This window comes from Meles meles, chromosome 20 (genome assembly GCF_922984935.1).
Source record: "Meles meles chromosome 20, mMelMel3.1 paternal haplotype, whole genome shotgun sequence".
Lineage (NCBI taxonomy): Eukaryota > Metazoa > Chordata > Mammalia > Carnivora > Mustelidae > Meles > Meles meles.
Window position 1 is genome coordinate 12,715,055 of NC_060085.1, and position 24,184 is coordinate 12,739,238.

At 52.6% G+C, this 24,184-nt stretch overlaps 1 protein-coding gene across 3 annotated transcripts; it reads left to right on the forward strand.

The window, feature by feature from the left end:
- The first annotated feature begins 710 nt into the window (after nt 1–710).
- Nucleotides 711–22,431, forward strand: TPM4 (tropomyosin 4). Of its 3 annotated transcripts, none has more exons than XM_045991040.1 (9): nt 711–874; nt 6,589–6,714; nt 11,028–11,161; nt 13,155–13,272; nt 13,750–13,820; nt 14,763–14,838; nt 16,707–16,769; nt 16,855–16,924; nt 17,948–20,956. In XM_045991040.1, the coding sequence occupies exons 1-9, from the start codon at nt 761–763 to the stop codon at nt 18,028–18,030; spliced, it is 855 nt and encodes a 284-aa protein (XP_045846996.1). In that variant the 5' UTR covers nt 711–760; the 3' UTR covers nt 18,031–20,956. The 3 variants fall into 3 exon arrangements, with proteins under 3 accessions (XP_045846996.1, XP_045846994.1, XP_045846995.1); XM_045991038.1 differs by lacking the exon at nt 17,948–20,956 and adding an exon at nt 20,974–22,431 and having other exon boundaries at nt 719–874; XM_045991039.1 differs by lacking the exons at nt 711–874; nt 6,589–6,714; nt 17,948–20,956 and adding exons at nt 6,975–7,247; nt 20,974–22,431.
- The last annotated feature ends 1,753 nt before the right edge of the window (nt 22,432–24,184 follow it).

Here is a 24,184-nt window from a genome sequence, read left to right on the forward strand (position 1 = left end):
AGAGAGACAGACAGACAAAGAGATACAGAGAGAGTCCAAGAGAACAAGACCAAAAGAGAAGGGGAGACAGGGAAATTAACACATGGAGAGGTGGAGAGACACAGAGACAGGTACAGAGAGATGGAGAGAGACAGAGACAGAAACAGAGAGAGGCACAGGGACACTCATCAGAAAGGAGATGGAGGGAGAAGATAAGTCAGAGACTCAACAGAAAGAGGGGGCTAACCCAGGGAGCCCCTCGGACAGAGTGGGAAATGGAGGCGAGACCAGAGGGGAGGAGAAAGGAGGATGGGTGCCTCCTCACCCCACCTCGCCCCTACTCTACACCCACACTCAAGCCCTCTTCTGTGTTTGCCAGCACAGATGAGGAAATTGAGGCCGGCCAAAAGGCCACCAGGATCCTCCTCCTGAGCCAGCGCTGTGCCCACATGCCCACCAGGGACCTGTGTCACCAGGTTAAAAATGGAAACGGGCTGGGCTTTTTCTTTTTCTTTTTTTTTTTTTTTCCTTTGAGAAAATCCTAGGCCCAAATAAGGCGAAGGCTGCGGGCGGCCGGTGAGCTAGCCAAGTCCTCCTGAGCAAGCGAGTGGCGGCTGGCCCGGCGGCCTGGGCTTGGGCCTCCTCCAGGTCTCGCCTGGCAGCGGGGCGGTGCGCCTGGGAGCCTATAAGGGCCTCGCCCCCACCTGGCTGCTCACTCGGCCCGGCCCGTCGAGCAGTCCCCTCCGCAGAGCCCTCTGTGCCCGCGCCCCACCGCCCAGCCATGGAGGCCATCAAGAAGAAGATGCAGATGCTGAAGCTGGACAAGGAGAACGCTATCGACCGGGCAGAGCAGGCCGAGTCCGATAAGAAAGCCGCAGAGGAGAAGTGCAAGCAGGTGAGGGGCTGTCCCCCAGGCCAGGTCTGGCTGCCCAGGGCCCTCTCCGGGCTGCTCCTGCCGCGGACGCCAGGCTCTGGGATCCAAGGTGGGAGTTCCAGAAACCTTGGTGCCTGGAGTCAGGGCAGGGACCAGGTGACACTCTGGCTGAGAGTGAGGGGACCATTGTCTTTCCAGGGTCCCTGAGCTGGGAGAGAGAGGCAACCATCACCCCACAGGGCCAGGATGAGCAAAGTGAGAGAGAGAGAGAGAGAGGGAGCGCGAGCGAGCACATTTGGGCAAGGGAGAGGTGTTTGTGAGCGCCTGGATGTGTGTGCAAGCTGGAGTGGTGTGTAGGGGTGTTGGGATGAGCGGATGAGCGTGGGGGGTGTATACTAGATGGGGTGTTTGATGCCGTGTCTGAGAGTGTATTTGTGTGCTTGGGCATTCTGTGTGTGCACGGGTGGTGCACATGTGTGTGCGTGTTTGGGCTGAACAGAGCGCAGAAGGGTAAAGGCGTCTGTGACAATGAGTGTGTGTAGACTGAGGCATGAGTGTGTGCTTGTTGGAAAGTGGGGATGTGGAGTCTGGATGTGTTCAGGCATTTGCGCTGGTATCACTGTGGGCCTGTGTGTAGCGGGGAGAGGCTGGCTCTGTGTGTGTGTGTGTGTGTGTGTGTGTGTGTGTGTGTGTGTGTGCTCATGCCAAAGCTGACATGGCAGCAATGGAATGTGTGTGTCAGGGCGAGCGTGTGTGTGTCGGGGTGAGTGTACTTGTATTGGCGTGTGTGTGCCTGTTGGGTGATTGCTCCTGCAGAGTGTGTGTGTGTGTACCTTAGTGTCCAGGTGAGTGTGGCAGTGCCCAGGTACCTGTGCACACATGTACGCATGTGTGCGTGTGTGTGGTGATGAGGGTGGCAGTGCCAAGCTGTGTGTGAGTGTGGGTCACCCTGTCCCCGTGTCAGGACAGACCCAGGTGGGACTGTGCCGGAAGGGTGGCCGAGTGTGGGTATGCGGTGGGGCCAGCTGTGTCCGGCTGCGGGGCAACTGGGTGAGAGTCAGGACTGGAGCAGTTGGAGATTTGGGGGTGAACCTGAGGATCTCAATGCACCCCTGCATATCTCCGGTGCCCCCCCATTCCTGCCCGGAGCCCAGAGGGGAGAGGTGGGGTGCTAGTGGCAGGCGGAGCCTTGGACCTAGAGCTCTGGAGACAAGTTTCGAAGAAGGCTCCGGCAACTGGGTACACCGGGGGCTAATGCAACTGGTCGGCAGAGGCCTGGGCTGGGCAGTCACAAGGCCATGGCCTGGAGCAGAGCAGAAGTCAGCTGTCTGGGTGGCTAGATCAGCCAGCGGGAGGAAGGAAGGGGGTGCTGCTCTCTGTAGCACCCTGCCCCCCACAGGACTCATCGGCAGCCCTGGGGTTAACCACCCAGCCCTCAGGAACATCAGGGTCTCCGATAAACCGCGGGAGCCGCCCAGGATGGCGACACTCTGTGCCTAGCCCAGCCCAGCCCATACGCCAGGCCAGCTTGGATGGTAAAAACATCAGGCTCTGAGCTCAGACCGGCTGTGTTCACAGCTGGGGCACTGAGCCCCGTGCAAAGGTCTTCATGGGTCTGGGCTTCAGTGGCCCCATGTTTGAGATAAGTGACATTGGGGCTTCCCTCATGGCTATGGAAGGATTAGAGGTGACTGCAGGTGGAGCCCTTGTCCTGGGCCTGGCGCAGAGTAAGCACTCAATAAAAGCAGGATTATTTCCTCCCCGCCCTCCGCCCTCCTTCCCCAGTGGGCCTCCCCATCCCCCAGCATCCCGGGGCTTCCCTGAGAGCCTGTGACACATTCTCAGAGGCCAGCCCCACCCCAGCACTCCCTGCCACACTCCCTTCCTCCTTCCTCCCTGGCAGACACAGACACCCATCTTGTGCCGGCCCTGAGCTGCCCACTTCCATCCATTAGTCAACCTTTGCCATGAGAGACTCGGCTAGGGATTCAGAGAAAAGCAAGTGTATGGCTCTAATTTTCACTAAGGTGTGAGTGACTGATACAGTCTCCCAAGGCAGACACATATGCAAAAGGGAAGGCTTCTCAAAGCCTTCAGCCAAAAGGCCGTACTTTGACCCAGTACGGCCAAAAAGGCAGGGACAGGTTTTCTGGCCTCCAGCTGGGTTTTCATCCTGTTCTTGCTTTTCCATGAAGCCACCCACTGGGATGGATTTGTGCTTGAATCCAGGCTGGATCTTCTCACTTTGACTCAGGACACATTGCTGCTTCTCTCTGAACCCTCAGTCTCCTTATCTGTGACATGGGGGCGTGGGCTACCTTCTGACGGCCAGGCATGGAACCCAAGATTCCAGAGGCCCAAAGCAGAGGCCACATTCCAAAGGGGCCAATGACCTGTCCCGCCTAGGAACAGAGGCAGGATGCCATGAGGGACTTGACTTACCTGGAGTGCCTCACACTTCAGAAGGCCAAAGTGTGGGTCCTGGAGCCAGCCTGCCCCTTGGGGACCCCACAGCAAAGTCTCCATTCTAGGCCCTGTTTGTCCAGTGTGGAAACAGGACCAGAGGCCCAGCCCTCCCACTTCCTGCCTGCTCCCCTCCCAGGGCAGTGACATCCGCCACAACTGGCCTTTGACCCCACATCCTGCCTCAGCCCTGTCCTCAGGCCCCATTTACAGGGACTAAGGTGTGCAGTCCATGACCTTCCCAGCCATTTTACAGGCAGGAAAACTGAGGCCCAGAGAAGGAAGTGACTTGTCAGAGACCAGAGCCAGGTCCAGAGCCAGGGCAAGGAACCCGATGTGTGTCAGTCTTATTGATTTTTCGCACCTGGCTTCAGCCACTGAAGGGTGTGGGGTGTGTCACTGATTCATTGTGCGAACTTCCCCTGGACTTCTTTGGTGAGGACTGAGCCTAGCCCCATACTGAGTGATGCTGGGGCTTGGCTCAGGGTGAACTCAGCCTGGCCCAACTCTGGAGGAGTCCAGGCTGGGAGAGACAGAGCCAAACATGGAGGGACGCTCCCTGCCTCAGCAGACAGGGCTGGGCCAAAGGGAGGGACAGGGACTGGGGCAGGGGGGCGGGGTGGAGGTCCAAGGCCATGGTGAGGCTCTGCCCAGGGCAGCAGGGCGGGCTTCCCCCGGGGGAGGGGGCATTGGTGCTGGGTGTGGAAGATCAGTGGGAAGCCAGTGAGCAGCGGGCATGTGTAACCTAGAAGTCAAGCGAACCAGCTTTTGAAATCAGTTTGATGAGGATTCAAATCCCCTGTCTGTATGGCCAGGGCCAAGTCCCTTTCTCATGCTAGGACTCAGTTTACCATTCTGTGACATGCAGCTTCAGTGAGACGGCACGTGTCATGTGCCTGGCACTTTCTAAATGTTTCATGGCCCTCGAACCACGTGATCCCAGTCCCCACCCTTTGTTGTCCAAACCTTGCCGGAAAATGTCATGAAAAACCCACCCATCTTTACACCTGGATGAGCCCAAAGCCGCAGAACTTGCTCTCGCTCTGTCATGTTAAGACAGCACTGTGCTGGGCACATTGTTGGCACCTAATAGATGCTGCACCCCACAGATCCTTCCAGAAGGATGTCAGGTGAACGCTGGGTCATGCTGTCCTGCCTTTAAGGAAATTGGCTAATTTTCTTCGTCAAGGCAGAAGTTTCACAGCCCCCGCTGGGGCACTCAGAAATCACCACGACAAGGTTTCCATTTTGCAGATGAGAAGACTGAGGCCAGAAAAGGGGTCATACAGCTGGGATTTGGAGCCAGGCTTCTAGACTTATTGCCTAGTAAGGTCAAGATCAGGCCCTGGGGAGCCTGACATAGGCTTGAGCTGTTGTCACCCTCCTCCTCCTCTGAGCCCCGACTCCCCTCCCCATTCCCTAGCTCAGCAGCAGGACACTCAGTGGCCTTGAAGACAGGACAGGAGGCCTTTTAAGAATTTGCATGGGGGGACACCTGGGTGGTGCACTTGGTTAAGCATCAGACTCTTGGTTTTGGCTCAGGTTGTGTTCTCAGGGTTCTGTGATCGAGCCCCATGGTGGGCTCTGCACTCAAGGTGGAATCTGCTTAGAATTCTCTCTCCTTCTCCCTGTGTCCCTCCCACTTATGCGCTCTCTCTCCCTCTCTCTCTCAAATAAATAAATAAACTTTTAAAAAAAGAAAAAAGATTTTGCACAGGGGCACTCACACACACCCACACACACACAGCATCTGGCACATTTGCACATCATCTGAGGGGTGAGTATGTAACCCAGATCAGATTCAGAGCTTGACCTAGAAGCCAGATCAGCTTCTATAACATACCTTCTTCGGGAAGTTAGAGAAAAGAAGGAAGTCAGAAGGGGATGAAGGAAAGCAAGACTGGCACAAGGGCGTGTTCAAAAGTGGGTTCAAATCCTGTGCCGGGTGACCTTGGAGAAAGTCAGTCCACCCCTTGGGGCTTCCTGCTGGGAAGGGGAAGCAGGAGGATGAAGCAGGGCCCCAGGGAGGCCTGTTGCTCACGCTGGGAGCGTGGACTGAACCAGGGGGTCAAACTACCAGAGACACAAGTCAGGTAAAAACATGAGCTGGACTGACCCAGCTTGAACCAGAATTCAGGGCAGGGAGGTGCAGCCTGGAGATGACAGAGAAGGCTTCCTGAACTGGCTCTTGACCAGCACAGTGGAGGGCGATAGAGAGGTGAGGGGGTCTCTGGTTTGTATCCTGTAGATCCGAGCTCTTCAAGCTAGGAGGGCCAAGAGAGGGGCAAGGCTCCCAGGATAAACATAAAGAACTGAAAACTTAGGGACTGTGGGGGACATTTTTACCTAAATGAACATAAGCCAGATGTGCAGTAATTTTAAAGATTTAACCTTAGCCTTCAAAGAAAGTGCTCTTTGAGGGTTAGCTTTCTTCTAGCCAGGCCCCCCAAGTACAGGAGTGGGGCGGGCCTGAGCCCTTCAACCTTCCAGAGTTTTTGTTTTATTTTGTTTGAGACGGAGCATGGGACAGGGGTGGGGGCAAGGGGCAGAGGTACAGGGGGAGAGAGAGAGAGAATCTTAAATAGGCTCCACACAGCACCAGATGGACTAGGGGCTCCATCTCACTACCCTGAGTTCATGACCCTGAGATCATGACCTGAGCCAAAATGAAGAATCTGAGACTTAACCTACTGAGCCCCCCACCACCACCGGGTGCCCCAAACTTTCAGAGTATTTTGTGGGAAAGTCAGAGAACCACTCTCTCAGGCAATGGGGGAGCCATGGCAGTTCAAGAGGCAGGAGCAGGGCAAGCATACATTTAGAAAGTTTCTCTGGCTGCCAGTGTAGGAGGCAGGACTACAGACGGACAGGCTGGGGTTGGGGGGAAGGTCTAGGCCCAGAATATAAGGCTCCTATTTCTGCTCAGGATCCCCAGGAGTCCGCACCCCTGAAACTGGGATGCAAAACTGAAATGTGTTTCTGGGAAGCGTGTCGGGACTTGTTTCCCAAAAGCCGTAATCGATTCTGAAAGAGTATCCGGGACACCCCCCCCCCCCCCAAGGTAACCATACACAGCTGATCCCAAGAGATGGGAAGAAGGTGAAAATCATATTAACAGGTGGCATTTGAGGGGTGCACAGTATGGTTATCCCTGTTTTGCAGATGAGGCAACTGAGGCCCAGAGAGACAGAGGACTCTTGTGAATGTGGGAGACGCCCCTGCGCCACGGGTACGTGGGCCCCAGGCTGACACGTCCCCCAATCTGTCCCCAGGTGGAAGAGGAGCTGACGCACCTCCAGAAGAAGCTGAAGGGGACGGAGGATGAGCTGGACAAATACTCCGAGAACCTGAAAGACGCCCAGGAGAAGCTGGAACTCACGGAGAAGAAAGCCTCCGACGTACGTGCGCAGTAATGGGGGCGCCCGCGGCTGGGCCAGGCGGGAGCCCCGGGGCCGGGCGGGCGGGCAGCGCCGGAGGAAGAGGAGGAGGAAAAGGAGAAGGCGGTGCCTCCCGGCGCTTTCTCCAAATAAGTCCCGAAAAGGGGCACTTTCCAGCAGCTGTGGCCAGCGGTGCCGACGTCAGGCCCTCCCCCAGCGGTGCTGACGTCGGCTGCCGGGCCGGGTGACCTCATCGCCCCGACGGCGGCCGGGCCGGGGGCGGGGAGAGGCGGGGGCGGCCCCGGCGCTGGCAAAGGCTCGGGGGCCGGGGCGCGGCTGGTGCAGCTTTCGCCGGAGCCGAGCCGAGCCGAGCGCCCGCCGCTGCCCGCCGCCCGCTGCGTGCGCCTCCGCGCCCCCGCGCCATGGCCGGCCTCAACTCCCTGGAGGCGGTGAAACGCAAGATCCAGGCCTTGCAGCAGCAGGCGGATGAGGCGGAGGACCGCGCGCAGGGCCTGCAGCGGGAGCTGGACGGCGAGCGCGAGCGGCGCGAGAAAGTGAGAGCCTGCGCCCGGGTCCCGCGCCCCGGCATCCCCGGGCCCAGCGCGCGCTCCTTTCTCCCCTTCTCCCCGCGCCGCCGGCTTCCCGCGCTCCCCGCCCGCCCTGGGCGGCCGCTACCAGGTTTCCCCCGGGCCCCCCATTAGCCCTCCTTCGTGCGCTTTGGCCTGGCGGCTCCCCGATCGCGGACCCGCAGCCCCCTCCCGCGGGCGGGCTGAGACCCCCTTTCTCCGCAGTCATCCTCTTTCCCCAGCCTGGGACGGGGGAGGGGGCGCCGCATCCGGATCGGGCGTGGCCGGCCGAGCGGGTAATGGGGGGATGGGGCCGAGGAGGACGCAGGATCCTGGAGTGGGGAGGGGGCTGTGTGGGGCGCCGCACTGCCATCTGACTCCCGGCTGGCGCCGGGGTCCTGGGCGGGGGGTGTGGGGGCCGGGGGGGCGACTGGACCTTGGAGCGGGAAGTGAGAGTGGAAACATTGAGCTTCCATTGTCTGGGGTTGGACTAGCCGACGCGGACTCGGGGGCGGGGGGGGGGGGGGCGTCGCACTTTCTCCCCTCTTACGCGGCTTCCCGGCTCCAGCTGAACTTTCCCAGCTGTTCCCAGGGGCGCGGCGGCGACGTGTCTGCTCCTGGCGGGGGGCGGAAGTTCAGCCCGGAGCCGCCGGCCTTTCCCTCCCCAGCTGGTCCCCGCGGGAACGACCGCCGAGCGACGGCCGCGGGACCCCGCCTTTCCCCCCAAAGAACTTAGGAATGTTAGCTCGGGGTCCTCGACCCAGCATGGTTTGGTGTGCCTCAGCTCCATGCTGCGCGGCCTGAGACAGATAATGGGGCGCCGATGGAGGAGGGCTCTCTCCGCCCTCCCTCCGTCCTCGGACTGCCCCTTGGGGCAGGACACATGGTGGCAACTCCTGGGGCTGGGAAGAGATCCTACCACTTGGTACTCAACTCCTAGCGCCGTGTCTCCCCATCTGTAAAGCAGCCGTGACAATAGTGCCGACCCCCAATGATAGCTGGGAGGGTCTGGGGAGTCATGGCACATAGTAGGTGCTCAATTCTCGGCTGTTTTTCCTCCCCTCCCAGTCACCTCAGAAGAGCTCACAGTCTAACGTGTGTGAGGGGTACAAATAAGGCTGGATAGCATTGCAGAGGGGTTCAGTGTTCTGTAGTGGGAGCAGGAGAGGGGAGCAGCCCCCCTTCCCTCTTGGGGTAGGCTTCAAAATGGAAGTCGAGCATTTATTATTATAGAATAAGGATTTGCTGGGAGAAGGGCCCTGGGTGTGAAAGAAAGTTGGGGGAGACCGTGAAGGCCCAGGGCCCTGGAAAGCTGGAGTGTTGAGGCTGAGGGTGGGGATCCCAGAAGTGGAAAAGATGCCCTGGGTGTTGACAAGTCTGGAGAAGAGCCCCAACGCCGCCCCAGTCTTGGCCTGAGCGGAAGCGTTTGGTCTGTCAGGGCTGCTCTGGCGTGAGGGGGCCTCAGAAACCTGTGCAAGCCTCAAACAGTAGCTGGTTTGGCCTCTTTCACACAAGGAACCGGCAGAACCCTCCCTCTGATCTCATCCCAAGTCATCTCGCTGGAGGACAATTACTTCTGCTTAAAAATGACCCTCAGCCTCAAGCCAAGACTTAGGAGTAGGACAGTCCAGTGGGGAGGAAGGATGTTTTTGGAAAGTTGTGGACTTCTTAAAAAGTTTGCTTTTCAAAGCATGCTCCTCTTTGTCAGAATGGGGAAGTCTGAAGAAAGTACTCAGGCAAAGGAACTAAGCCCAGAGAGGGAGGGAAAAAAAACCCTTTCTCAGTCTCTTGTGGAGAAAGCCAAGAGCCGGCGTGTGGCAGACTTCTGGGTCTGCCTCCCGACAGCTGGTTTCGTTTAGATTTTTGTGTGATTAACCGACATCTTCCTGTTCCTTCGCCACATGTATCTAGCAAGCCTCTTTTACCTTATAAGGGAAATCCTTTGTAGAGTGTAGAAGCTTTGATTGCAGGAAGGGGTGGAGCCCAAAATGACTAGCAGTGACTAGCAGTTTTTCAAAAATACATATATATGTATGTACAGATATCGTTGTGTGTATCAGCGTTCTTTCAGTTCCAGACAGTTGAAAATGTGCCAGAGCGTGGTTATCAGGATTCAGAATTCCCCACAGAAGGAAAGGCTCACTTTCATTTTTTAAAGACAACTCATGAATAAAGAAAGCACCTGTGTATGATCTTAAAAATCAATACCTTGACTGCTAATGGGGATGGGGTTTCTTGGGGGCGGTGGGGTGATGGAAATGTTCCAGAATTAGGTAGCGGTGTTGGTTATGCAGTTGTGCTAATGTACTAACTATTGGGGGAGGGGGGATTCCATTCCTGCCCCCGTTGCTGAAGGAGTTAAAATTCGTGTTATTAAAAAGAATAGAAGGCACCCACTCGTTGGCAGGAGTGGGTGAATTTCTTAAAATAGTTCATCGGTGGTTTTAATGTAGTGTCCAGATTGGTGTTTCAGAGGAAGTGGCGATCAGAAACACCTGTGGGAGTTTTCCCTCCATCTGCTGCTTAAGACCCTGGGGCTGAGCACAGTTTCCTGAGTCACTGAGTTTTTCAGCATCTCTGGTCTCATTCTTTTACTCCTTTTTTTTTTTTTTTTCCCTGTATAAATTAAGGGGGCGGGGGTAGGGAGCGGTTCCTACTCATATTTTTGGCCTGCCCCAACTCAGAGATTGTCTCGATAGGAAGAAGCCAGTGTAGCTTTACACATCTTCCCTCAGTTGAGTCAAATTTCACCAACTCCTCAGTATTTCTTGCTGAGGGTGGCTGACCTCAAAGCCCCCACGGGACTCTGCAGGGTACAGACTCAGCCGGGGAAGAGCGGTGGGCTGGGGTTCCTGAGGCTGTTTTCTCACCAGTTCTGTGACACTGAATGGAACGACTGCCCCTAGCTGGACCTCTCCGTTTCCCGTTGTAAAATACCGGAGGATTAAATGAGGTGAAATCATGGGACTTCCCACCTGGCAGATGCAATACCACCCCCTCAGTTACCATCTCCCCCATGCTGGGGCTGGGATGGGGCGCTCAGAGCAGTGAAGCAGCCTGCCCAATGCCACCCGGCTACAAATCGGCAAAACGGGGTTTCTGACCGTGCGCTTTTTGAGCCCGGAGATCCTGCTTTTATGTCCGCTGCCTTATTACCTTCCTCGTAGGTGCAAATACCTTGAAAAGCCGGTATCACCGTTCAGACATCCCTTCCATGTCCGTAACCCAAGTTTTCTTTGCTCTCCTTACTTAAATCTTTTTGTCCCATCCTCTCTGGGCCAGGCTTAGTTCAGGGTGGTGTTCTGAGAGTGCTGCCCCCCTCCCCCACGTTGTGTGGCCAACATTTAACTGAGGGTTCCATACTCTTAAATTTATCTTACTGTTGAGGTGACTGGGAGCAGAGCTTTTTATATGCCAGGGTGAGTCAGGGCACTTGGTGGCCCAGTTCTCTAGGAATCCCAGAGAGGCCGGCACTGTCTTCTCCCAGGCACTCTTCCATGTTGGCTTGACTGCCTGTCCTCTACTGGGATACACACCTTGGTCGTTGAGTGGTGGAAGTTCCCGGACATTTTCAGAGGAAGATCATATGGAAGATTCATGTTCTCCAGATGAGAGCATGGATTCCTTTCTGCCTGCATTCTTTGGTGGGCTTTCTTGGGCAGGGGCAGATGGGGGAAGCGTGTTAATAGAGGGGAGGATGCCATGCGACTTGGGGATGCTGGGGTGGCCTTTCACTTCTTAACCTGGCTGCGCCTCTGACCTCCCCAGGCCGAAGGGGATGTGGCAGCTCTCAATCGACGCATCCAGCTTGTTGAGGAGGAGCTGGACAGGGCCCAGGAGCGACTGGCCACGGCCCTGCAGAAGCTGGAGGAGGCCGAAAAGGCCGCGGATGAGAGCGAGAGGTAAGAATGCTTCAGGCTTGGAGGCATCGGCGTGTGCTTCGCAGAAGTGGGCGTGGCACCGGGTGGCTGACCTCCCGGAGACGGGATGGGCTGTAGGAGAACTCCCAACAGGCAGAGAAAATTGACAAATGGGTCGATGTAAGCCTGCAAGGACGATTGTCCCTGGCCGCCCGTTTGCAGACGGCTGCTTCGCGGATTCTATGAGAGCCACTGTGCGTTTCGCTGGTGTTCTCACAATATCAGGTTCCCCGGGTGAAGGGAGAGGGAGTCGGGAGATGGAAACTTGGAATGGGGCATCTGCACGGATGATCGATCGTTAAGGCAGCTGGACAGTGACAGCTGTATGTCAGGGACACGCGCAGAGCAGCACCATTAGTAGACTGGGAACGGACAGCACTCCTCACCTCAGGGGCATGCACTCTGCCTTCGGGCCTCCGGCGGGATGCTCCGTCCTCGGGCGCAGGATAATTCATGCCTTGGCACAGGCTCTGGAGGACTGAGGGCAGATTGTGTCATTCACAGAAGCAGCCGTCTCTGTGTGGTGGTGGTAAATGGGCTCCTTGTGCGGGGACGGTGCGGGCCGGGCCAGTGGTCATTGTGTATGTAGCCGGCAGTCACACCAGGACTCTCATTTCACCCATCCACCACGGGTTCCTGGTATAAGCTCCTCCGAAGGATTAATTTCTGATTATGCTGTGGTGAGATGAAAAACCAACCGGGGAATCTTGGAGGCTGACTATGCCAGTTGCCCATGCGGGACATTTCTTCCCGTGCAGCGTGGAACAGCCTGTACCGGGGAGGGCATCAGCCCAGCAGAGACTTCCTGCTCATCACAAATTGCTCGTGGCTGTGCCTGGGGCCTGGATTAGTTGCTGCCCATATTCACAGGCAGACCAGGCTGGCCAGACGTCTGACCTCTAGGACCTCACCAAACCCAGAAAGCCTGGGAAGGCCCCTCATGTCTCTGTGTTGGACCACCAGAGGCCTTTGGTGACGCCCTTGTTGGGAGATGGCTAGTTTTGGTAGAAAGAATTCTCTGCTTGGGAACTAGAGGTCTGGATTTGAGTCCTTCCACGGCCGATCACTTCGGGTTGGGCTAGTCACCTCGACCTTTCCAGTTGTTGCAAAGATTTCCCAGGCTTGCTCCTGTGCTGAGGTTAAGGCTTTGTACAGGTGTGAAGGTGTCTTGACAGCGAGCTAGGGTTGCTAGTGACATATTTACTAAGCAACAAGACGTGTACGGTCCTCCAGTCTGGGCAAGCATGACACACATCAGTACGTTATCCTGGGTTGGCCTCTTGGGAGGTATCTGGTCTTACTCGTGCATTCTAAGCAATGCAGGCCAAAGCCAGCTGCCCTGTGGATATCCAGCCGTCCCCCAGACACTGTCCTCTCCGGACTGGACCTGTCCACTTCGCTTCAGCTCCTCCTCACCCCTCACCTTGTGGGTACCTGCCTCTTAACTGGTCTTCCCATGGCAGTCCCTTCATCTTTCTGGTTTCCATTCCCTCCCGCTTCTGAAACCCTCCTGTGGTTCCCTGTATTCCCTTCTGGAAAGCCTGCCGTGACGCGTCCACACCTTCTCCCCCAGCGCGGTAGAATCCATCATTCCCACAGCCAGGCTGGCCCATGCGGTAACTGTCACGGTACAAGTACTTCTCAATACTAGTGAGCGAGCGGCCATATGGGATGGGAACACGGACCCTGAAGCCCGATCACCAGGGTCTGAATCCCAGCCCTGCCACATACGAGCCTCGCAACCCTGAGCAAGTTATTTGGCCTCTCTGTGCTTCCGTTTCTTTGTCAAGTGGGGACGGTGTGCCTCACAGGGCAGCTGTGAAGTTGAAGGTGAAGGGGAAGTGAAAGAGAGCCGCTCTACGGCTTCCTCTTTGGAGCATGGTTCTTGGAGAGGAGTTTGGATGAGCCGACGTGCGGAGGTGTGTGATGAGCGGTAACCCGTGTGCGGAGGTAATGACGAGGTTGCTCCTTGCAGGGGAATGAAGGTGATAGAAAACCGGGCCATGAAAGACGAGGAGAAGATGGAGATACAGGAGATGCAGCTCAAAGAGGCCAAGCACATCGCTGAGGAGGCCGACCGCAAATACGAGGAGGTGAGTGGGGCTGGCAGAGGGCAGCCGCAGGAAGCAGGGAGGAAATGGATCTGTGATAGGGAGAGCCCCGGGGCCGCCTAAAGGAAGCTTTTGGTTAGTTCAGCTGTCCTTCTGTGTCCACATCTGTTCTTCCAGAGACAGCTGCTTGGCCAGAAAACCGTATCTTCCGCAATGCCAGCAGGGCCTGGGGAATTCTGCGACACTTGTCTAACTTAGTGGGGAGACCAACTGATCGGATCACTTTTTGTCGCACAGCTGGGTATTTTGGCTAAAACTGGGAATCATGGGTCTTCAGACCATGAAAGCTCAGTGGCTTTTCTGCTGGCCTCCGTGGTCGGCTGCCCCTCCTGCCTGCCTCATTCCTGGGGCCCAGGTGCTCGCAGATGATCTGGGCGCGGCCTTGCTGTCTAGAAGGGTTGGGGGCGGCATCCTCCTACATGGGGTTGTTGGGTCTCAGTCGATCCTTTCCGTCTGCAGGTGGCTCGTAAGTTGGTCATCCTGGAGGGCGAGCTGGAGCGGGCGGAGGAGCGTGCCGAGGTGTCTGAACTGTGAGTGGCAGAGCAGGACTGAGAGGGGACCCAGCTTGGCTCCTGGCGCTGAGCGGGAGGGAGCTGTCGTGTTGGGAATTGACCCTGACTCTTCAGGGCCTCTGCTCAAGTGAATGGACACCTGGGACTCCCAGCTAGGCCCTTCCCCTTTGCCGCCGTGGCTGACAAGAGAGTGTCCTTTTGTTCTCACTGCCCTCGGAAGCACTGCCTACGTGCTCACCTTCCCACAGAGGTATTGGGAAATAGCAGGGAGACAGGCCCTAGCAGAGAAGGCCGGAAGTCCCGTTCTCCCAGAGAGGGTATCTCAGGAGGCTGTGCCTTCTTAAGGGAACACTTCCCTGCAGAAGGCAGGCTTCCCTGTCAGCGTTTCTGCCTGGTCTTGATGTCATTCGCCTGGGACGCCTTCCTGGGTGGGCGTGGCAGGCGGGAGGTGAGAAGCCAGCCCACAGTCCCGCAAGCTCCGAACACACAAAAAGCCTCTCCCCCTCGGCCTTGGATGAGGGATCCAGCCCCTCGGAGCATCCCAGGATGCCGAGAGAGGATCCAGTTTCGCAGATCCGTTCAGAGCTTGCCTCCTAGAGCGTCGGCTGCAAACCGATTGCTCTCTCCCGGCCTCCTGCGTTCCATTTCATCCTTACGCCTTCTGCAGGCAGCCTCCTCAATCACACATTTCACAAGTCCCTGTTGCCTCACCCTTGGCAAGAGCCCAGGAGCACTTTACACAAACCTTCCAAACACTCCTCAGCCTGCAGCGTCTTTGCCAGGCACCGTGGGGTCTGGATAAGAGCACAGCACTACAGCTCAGCAAGAAGCCATTAACATTTTTCCCCACATTCCTTCCGGGGGCCCTAGGCAGCGTGGATTCCTCTGCTTGAAAGCTTTCAGGGGAATTGCCTGCTCTAAGCGGGGGACAGGACATAAATTTCTTTTGTCTCTGCACAGGAAATGTGGTGACCTAGAAGAAGAGCTCAAGAATGTCACCAACAATCTGAAATCACTCGAGGCTGCATCTGAAAAGGTTGGTGGTCCGCTTGGCGCTGGTGATTTGCTGGGCTTTCTTTCCTTCCCCTCATGGTGCACGGGAGTTCAAGCCGGGGCGTTGGGGAGCTGACCTCTGTTTGCTAACGGTGGCTTTGGTGCCCAGCAGCAGGGTTTTCCGCCCCCAAGGTGCCCAGCAGCAGGGTTTTCCGCCCCCAACAAAAAGAGACGTCCAGTGGCTACAGTTCCTTCTTCGGTGCGGTCTTTGCACCGTCTTTTTTTTTTTTTCTTTTTTTAAGATTTTATTTATTTGACAGGCAGAGATCACAAGTAGGCAGAGAGGCAGGCGGGGGTGGGGGGGTGGGAAGCAGGCTCCCCGCTGAGCAGAGAGCCCGATGCGGGGCCCGATCCCAGGACCCCGGGATCATGACCTGAGCTGAAGGCAGAGGCTTAACCCACTGAGCCACCCAGGCGCCCCATGCACTGTCTTTTATCTCCGCCTTCGAGGAGGGTGGAAAGGGAATTTGAGATTCATACCTGGTCAGCCTCCTCTTAGGGAGATCTGAGCCTAACTGTGTACAGAGCCTCACTCTCAGATGAATCCCTTGAATCCTCCAGAAATAAACTCTAAAGGGCTGGGCGGCTGATAGGAGACGCAGATTCAGGCTTTTTAGATTGAAATCGTACCCAAAGCAGTCATTACCCGAGAGAAGCACGTGAGGAGCAATGCACGCCCTCTTCCGAGGCCTGCCCTATGAATTTGCCGTCCTCGCTTCCTCCCTCTCCCCACCTCCTGCTGCCCTCCAGGTGCATCGAACACCTAGGTTAGGGGTTTCCTGACTGTGTAGGAAACAGTCACTACTACTTCCCACTACTTCTTTTCCTATCATGATGGCTGATCACATTTGTCCTAACTAATTAAGGACATGCCTTCCTTGCTAAATGGCAAGTCTAGGGACGAGGACTATATCTGTCTCGTTTAGAGCTATGTCATTAGTATTCACAGGGATACGAGGATATTTGATGAGCAGACGTGGCTCTCACGTGCATGCCACATTAGCTCACGTGGGCATGCCAAGTGCTGTCCTAGGCCGTGGGGGTAGACGTTACCGTGATAATATGGCTTCTGCTCTGCAAGGCTCAGAGTATAGTTGAGTAGAAGACGCTGACCCAGTAGTAATGTGCTTGGAGACTTCAACAGAGGGACCTTGGAAAGCTGGGGAATGTGTCACGAGGAGGTGACATTTACAAGGGCTGTAAAGCATGAAGAAGGCTTGGAGCTCAAATTCCAGAGTCCGGTTCCAGTCGGTCATGGTGTGGTCACTTCCCAGCCATGGGACCCTCGACCAACGACTTAATCTGTCTGTGACTCTCCTCCGCATCTGTAAAATGGGATTGAGGATATCTAGCCAGCTAGCGAGCGGCCATAAAGGTTAGCTGATACTAATCCGAGTTGAACCCTGCAAGACAAAAATCGTTTCTGGCAGGTAGTCAGTGGGGGACGGAACATCCAGTGCTTGGGGGGGGCATAAGGCTGGGAGACTAGGGAGTGCACGGAAGGTGTTTGGGAAAGGTGGTGGGGAGCAGGGTTGGAAACATCAGGCCGGCTGCGGAGGGCTCCACGTGGCACGTGTTTCCATTCAGCTCTCTGCTCTGCCCAGACCTTCAGCTCAGTCCCACCCCAGAGGCCTCCTGTGCAGACGCTCTGGAGTGTTGGGCCCGTTGCTTCTACCTGGAAAGGTGCTGCCTTCACTTTGCCTCTTGGCCACGTTCATAGTGCTTCAAGCACCTGCTTTTCTTTAAGGAACAGAGGACCTACATTCTTCTATGTGTTTTGTTTTGGGGTTTTTTGTCCTCTTTTTTTTTTTTTTTTTTTTTTTTTAAGTACTGTTTTGGTTTCTCCCACAGTATTCTGAAAAGGAGGATAAATATGAAGAAGAAATCAAACTTTTGTCCGACAAACTGAAAGAGGTGAGCGCGATCGTGCCTAGCTAGTTCTGGGTTCCCTCGAGGCTGGTCTCGAAGCCATCATAGTGAGGCCTCTCTTTCCTTCTAGGCTGAGACCCGGGCTGAATTTGCAGAAAGAACGGTTGCAAAACTGGAAAAGACAATTGATGACCTGGAAGGTATGAAACTGCTATCTGCTTAGGCTTGCTTGCCTCCCGCTTTGTGACAATCCGCCGACGGGGGGAGGAGCCTGCGGAGGGCTGAGCAGGGCTTTGTTCACCCTAGGAAAGCGAAGTGCAGAGTGAGGGCACATCCGGAGGGCTGGAGCCCTGGAGCAGGACAGCGCAAGTCCGATGCAGACGGGGCTTGCCGTTTTTCAGAAAGTCAAAGTTCTCGGCTTAATTGGCTCCACATATGAACACAGAGACCCAAATATGGCTGCTTTTGTTTTAAAAAGCCTTTAGAATTTCCTTCAATGCGCTCGTTCCTGAGAGATGCCTTGCATTTTTAAAATGCCTTCCATTTTTACAGAAGCTCTCTCCCAGAGAGCTCAGAGCTTACCACAGTAGGAGAAAACTGAATACAGAGAATGTAGAGACTGAATAAAGACTCCTGTCTGCAAGTCTGGTGCCCACATAGCCCAGAATCCAACTGTGAAAAGAAAGAAAAAAGAAAGGAATTCTGTCCCGTGTTCTTCATAAAATAAGCAGGAAATTCTAGCATCTTCGGATTCAAACAAAAATCTCCTAAAACCGTCGGTCTCGCTCAGAAAGAGTGCCAGCCTTGTTCCTCAGACCATGTGTCCCAGTGTTTGGTTTGGGAGGCGAGGTTTCCATATAAGGGAAAAATGCCCCATTCCAAAGTATAACCTTTGGACTGGGTGATATCACTGCAAGTCAGAAGTAACCTGGGGCAGGGGTTGGGGGTAGAAGCTGTGTCCATTTCTAGTCCCCCTTCTTTTAAATTAAGGTTTCTTGTGGCTGATCCTTGCAGAGCTTCAAACCACTTAGAAACCACTCTGTTGATCTTTTGCTTCCTCATTTGTTTTACGTAAGACAGAGCTTTCTTCGGTTCATACTTTGTTTTCTCACTTTTTTTTTCTCCCTCTCATTGTTCATCTGTGGTACTCCATTCCAACCCTCTCGTTCTGTTCCCTGTACCTCTTCTTCTGAACTCTCTCCCTGGGGACCTCCGCCCTCTAGATGAGCTATACGCTCAGAAGCTCAAGTACAAAGCTATCAGCGAGGAACTGGACCATGCTCTCAACGACATGACCTCTCTCTAAGAGGGAGATGGGGTGCCGTCCTCTGTCCTAGCAATACCGAAGTTGGCCTTCGCACTGTGGTGCCTACACTTCCCGTGGGCTTCTAGAAGCTCGTTTCCTGCCTCCTGGTTTGGTCTTTCAAGCCCTCTGCTGTGTCTGTGACTGTGTGACTGAAATAAAGACAGGCGCTCCTTGTGCCCAGGCCCTCTTTTTCATTTCCTTCACTTGCCGCTTTTGAGCCGTAGCTGTGATGCCCTTGATGGTGGCTACAACAGAAAGTGGGTGGTTCAGATGAGGAGCTCATTTCAAAAGGAAAATGATACCCACGTGATTCTTTGTGCCTATATGAAAACAAAAGCCAATTTGGCATGAGCTCTCAAAAATGTGCTAGCTAACTATATCTGCATGCCAATAGCAGTTTTTCCTTAAATAGAAATTGTTTTTGAATGGGGACTCATCCAGCCTCTTAAGGAGCTTGATAGAGTCAGCAGAACTTGCAAAAACTGGCAGGCTTCTGTCTAAAGAGAGGCTCGTCTTGAATGGAGTTTGAGCTACGGTTTCAAAAAGCGGCAGTGGCATTCTAGTCTCCTTTTTCTTCCTTTTCGCATTTGTTTTCTGTGTTACCCTCTGAGAGTGGTGTCCGGGGTTCCCTGTGTCTTCACTGTTCGTGGAACATCTACCCAGCCCTGGGTCTTGGGAGGAAGTTCACCAGTGAACCTCACCTCTATCCTCTGCCCTTAGAAAACAACTACACAGGGGATGAAAACGCATCCCATTAGCAGGGAAAGGGGGTGGAAGCTGCTGGAAAGTCAGACAGAGATGATTCATTCCCGAGTTCCAAAGTTGCCTGAGATGCTAACAGCTATCTCCTCGCGAATCAAGAACCTTGCTTTGGTTTGGTGAGAACTCTTAAAGTTAGCCTGTGGGTATTAAGAGATGATGTATATACTGACCAAAAGCTCATAGATTTTTCCATAAGAAGCCAAATTTTAAATATTTTATCTACTTCTCCCCTGCACCCCCCCCCCACCACCACCATAAATTATCCCAGAAGCACTGCTCATTTTGATGTCCACGCATGTCTTCTAGACTGCCCCCGCGAACCTGGGAGCAGCATGGAGATCTCCAATTAGAGCAACAATTTTTGGTCACTGTAGCTTTATTTTTCCTCATCCTGTAATTTTATTCAGGTGGGAACTTCTGTCCCAGTTCTCTATATTCATGCCTCCCAAATCTATCTCCCTCCAACTATTCACAGCCTTCCAACCTCAGCCACTCCCTGATTTCCTAACTCCCGTCCACCGTGAACTCTTGCATAAACCACTCCCCTCACACACGGCCATACTCAGGACTGTGGAAACGTTGGACTATGAAGGGGCGGGTGTTTTTTGTTTGCTCACTATATTTGTTCCTGGGATTTTTCCAGATGTAGGTGGCCTCCACCCTTTGAAATAACTGCAGCCCTACTTATCCAGTCATCCCACTTAACTAAGCCCCTAAGTGGAACTTCATTTACAGAGATTTGGGCTAACGTGACCTCCGACCGCCTGTTGACGGTCTAGGGGCCTGTTGCCCTTCTCAGGACAATTGATACATTAAGGGAAAGGCGATTTTTTGTTTTGTTTTGTTTTGTTTTCTCTTAGATCTAATACAAAGTAGACACCAGGGAATCCAAGTGGCAAGGTGACATGTGGTCAGGATTTGTAGTGAGGAGACCTAGGTTTAAATCTCAGCCCTGTGGGACCTTGTACACGCTGCTTAGCTTTTCTGCAAAACAGAAGTGGTGGTTCCGTCCGTGAGGCGCAGGGGAGACCACAGAGTGGGCACTGTCCATCCACATTAGTCAGGCCCACGTCGCTCGCTGTTCTTTTCTCTCACAGAATCCGCCCGATCATAGCGACCTGATATTTTTCAGTGGCTTGTGAGATGAAGGGTTGAGCAGTTCTAGTTGAGAGACTGCCATCTTTGCAGTCCTTTTTTTTTCTCTTTCTGAAAATTTCCAAGCTGATCCTATCACAGTTTATGAGGCATTTTGCTTTCCTCCAGTGTTTTAATGATTTTTGGCCTCGTCTCTTATCGGCCATCACTCACGGCAAACCAGTTCTGTCTTGATCGCTGTTGTGCCTAGCTCTAAATGGCATCTCACTTTTTCGTTTTTTGAAAATTTATTTTATTAGCCTGGTCACTTAATAACTCACCTGTAGTCTGACTTAGATTTTAGTCATGCTGCATTTATCTGGGGTTTGACTCCATGGCTATGGACGCACAGACACAATAACACGATTATGCCTGGAATTTCAATGGTCATTCCCAAAACCTCTGAAGAAAAAAATGGGTTTCAGGGTTATAATTTCCTACCAAAGGCTAATTAACTGGCTCTAGGTGGGGAATGTACTGTTTCCCATATCTACGACTATGTTTATGTGTGTGTAGAACTTCCTGAGTTCTGAAGCACCTCTCATTGCTTCCTTATGGTAATCCGCATGCCCCGTATTGCTGTTGTTAGCCCTTGACAGCTGGGGAAACTGAGACTTAGCAAAGTTAAATGGCGTATTTCAGTGGTACTACTGGGGTTTAAGTCCAGGTGTTCTAACTCTAGATTGCCAGATTTTAACAAATGGAAACATAGGACACCCAGTTAAATTTGAATTTCAGATAGGCAATGAGTAATTTTTTGGCATAAGTGTATCTCACGCAACATTTGGGATATACTTGTCCTAGAAGAGTATTTGTTGCTTACTTGAAATTCAAATTTAATTGAAGACTCTGTAGTTTATCTTGCAACCCTGACTCCCATATTTGATACTTGATCTCTGTTATTCCATGGTATTCTGCAATAATTAAAATGTAAAGTACTTTCTCTGTTATGACTTCACTCTGACAGTTTGTGGAGTTTAGAAACCTTTTCCTCCTTAACAAAGATGCTTATTAATTTCTTTTCCCCCCACTCTTAATCCTCACCAGAAAAACTTGCCCAGGCCAAAGAAGAGAACGTGGGCTTACATCAGACACTGGATCAGACACTAAACGAACTTAACTGTATATAACCAAAACAGAAGAGTCTTGTTCCAACAGAAACTCCAGAGCTCCATGTCTTTCTCTTCTCTTGTAAGAAGTTTCTTTTGCCATTGAAATCTTCGCTTTGCTGGAAATGTCAAGCAAATTATGAATATATGACCAAATATTTTGTATCAGAGAAGCTTTGAGCACCAGTTAAATCTAATTCCTTCCTTTTTTCAAAAGGCACCAGCTTTTTCAACTCTATTTTTATCCTTCAGTTGCATTTATTCATAAGGTAGGCAGGGTATTTTATATTGAGCATACTCTCTTAGGACTGAGGGCATTTGGTTCCTGGGAAAATAGACAACCCTATACTTTTCAAAAACAACTCCAGTATCTAGTCATGGGTCAGCTTAAAAGGCTGAAGAATGTATAACTTTCTGGGCCACTGTTGGTCACATGACAGGTAACCAGGGACCATCACATTAAAATATGGGTAGGGATTTTCCATCCAGAGCAAAAAAAAAAAAAAAAAAAAAGGCCAGGGGGAGGGGGCTGGCTTTGTGGAAGTCTTAAACCGTAGACAGATTAACCTAATCATCTTGGCTCTTTCCCACACTCTACCATGCAGAACAAACATCTTCTGAGCAGTCAGCATGAGAATGCTCGGGAAATAATCATATTACCCCAATATTTTCTGGATAGATCCTTGATGTTAGGCTCTTCTTCATGTTCCTTTCATTCTAAAGTTGTTCTCTGAGGAGCAGATAGCTTATTCCAATAATGACCTGTGCTTATCTGCTGTGATCTGAGACCATCTCCTCAGCAGGAATGAATGTGGTAGAATTCAGTCTTATTCAGAGCAGTCCTATCAAGAAGACCACTAGCTATCAATAACTGAGCGTTGTTAACAAATACCGGGTGGAAGGGTCCTCTCTGACAGCAAAGTAGAGATAAAGTAATCGGCCTAGCTTCATCTCCTTTATACTTCAGGGAATGGCAAACTGAAGATTTACTTATGTAGGACTGTAATTCCTTCTTCAGGACCAAGTTAATACAAGACCAAGAAACTCCTGATTAAACTGGATATGGAGTATTTTGTAGGCAGGGCTGCACATTTTGGCTTTGTTATATTTCTGCTTTCTTGGTTAACATCTCAGAGCTGAAACATTCCACATTCCCCAGCAGTGTGGGGGCCAACTCAAGTTTACAATTCTGACAAAATCACCCTGCTTCTAGCTTATCCAAGCCCTCTACCCCTCACTCCTATTTATTAAGCATCACACTACCCTGAAGGTACACTAGCAAATTGTGCAATTGAATAAAACCCACACTTTCCATTTAGATTCTTGCAACTGTATCATATGTAATAGTATCACTTTTTCTACATTTTGGTCAAATAAATTTTTACATAAACTATAATTTGTGTGAACTTCAGAATGTGTTTGGGGCGACACTGAAGGTACTCTGGTTCAATGAATGCTGATTGGATGGGAGGGAAAGATAACTGTGCCAAGATCATTAACAAATGTTACTTGCTTTATACCATGACTTCATATGAGGATTATGATCTCTGTATTCAGGTGAGAGCCCTTTGCCTCAGTAATTCAAAAACTCCCTGTCTTTTGTTATACCCAGTCCTGCCTGACCCAGGCTGTGAAGAGTAACTAGGATTTTAATAGATGAGAGGGAAAATGGTCTCTGCTGCTTGAGTCAGGAAAGCCCAAGGATTGGATATATAAAGGAAGGAAGTAGGAAAGTTGGAAGGTAAGCTGGGTCCATACCGATGAGAGCCTGAACTTAATTTGGTCAGGAGTGGAGAGCTACTGAAGACTAATCAACAAAGAAACACATTAGGAAGATCCACTTAGTCATTTTCAGGAAGGACTAGAGTGGGAGTAGACTAGAGGCAATAAGGCCAGTTAAGAGGATGTTTCCATGAATCCCAGGTAGTGCTTGCCATGGAATGAAAAGAAGTGATCTGGAGGAAGTAATCTTAAAACAGCGGACCAGCTGGCAGGTATCTTTTTTTTTTTTTTAATATTTTATTTATTTGACAGAGAGAAATCACAACTAGGCAGAGAGGCAGGCAGAGAGAGAGGAGGAAGCAGGCTTCCAGCTGGCAGGTATCTTAAGGAAGAAAGCGTCAAAGATGACTGCAGTTTCACTACCTGAATTGCTCTGATACCTGCCTCAAGATCTGATCTTGGGGAAGTGGGGTAGGGAATCAAAAACAGAAATGAAAGCCTTAAAACATTAATGTCATATGCAAGCAATTTTTGTCACCAAGTACAATTAAAAACATTTCCTTCATATTAATTCAACATTTAGCTGATGCTGTGAGCTTGTTTAGATGGTAGATGCGGGGACTATCAATGACTACAATTCCTTCTCTAAGGGCCCTCCCTAGACTGAAGCTCGTTCTGTCCCTCTGGCCCACCACCTTGGGCTGGAATCCAATCTCAGGATACTGTTACAGTCAATCCCATGCCTCAGCACCTAACAAGTGCTCCATGTTTGGTAAATTGATCTCAGATCTCCAGGAGTTCCCAGTCCCATGATGAGCAACACAGGGTGAGCTTAGGGCCAGATTGTGAAGTCCTGATCCTGACAGACCCTGGATGGGTACTGGGTAAGAGTTTTAGAATGAGCACACTGCAGGGTAAAATCTAGATTAGAGAACAGAATAGTCAGGAAAACCAGTGGAGAGGACAAGGTTCACCCACCAAAATATGCGGGGATGAAAGAGCAATGTCAAGGATGGCTTCGGTTTCACTCATAAGGTAACTAGGGCCAGGCTAGTTTGAGTAGAAGTTGCCACGTTCAGTTGCAGACAGGTCGAAGTACATCTGCCAGATGCAGAAAGTGGCTGGACGCAAGGACGGCCGGGCTATGGGTTTCCTTAAAGAATCACCTGTGCGCGGATACACTAGCAGCCACAGGAGTGAATTAGCTCCCCCAGAGTGCAAGCAGACCTGGGACCACAGGGAACTCCTAAAGAACACGGGGAGACCCCGAAAGACTGCAATGCAATCTGAGAAGCAGGCCCCAGAGGAGGGGAGGCGTAGGCGACAGAAGAAACAGTAGAATGCAGAGTGTCCCAGAAAGGGGGCCAGTGGCACCGACGACGACGCGGGCGCAGCGCAGTGGTCTGCAGGGGGACGGAGGAGCGGCG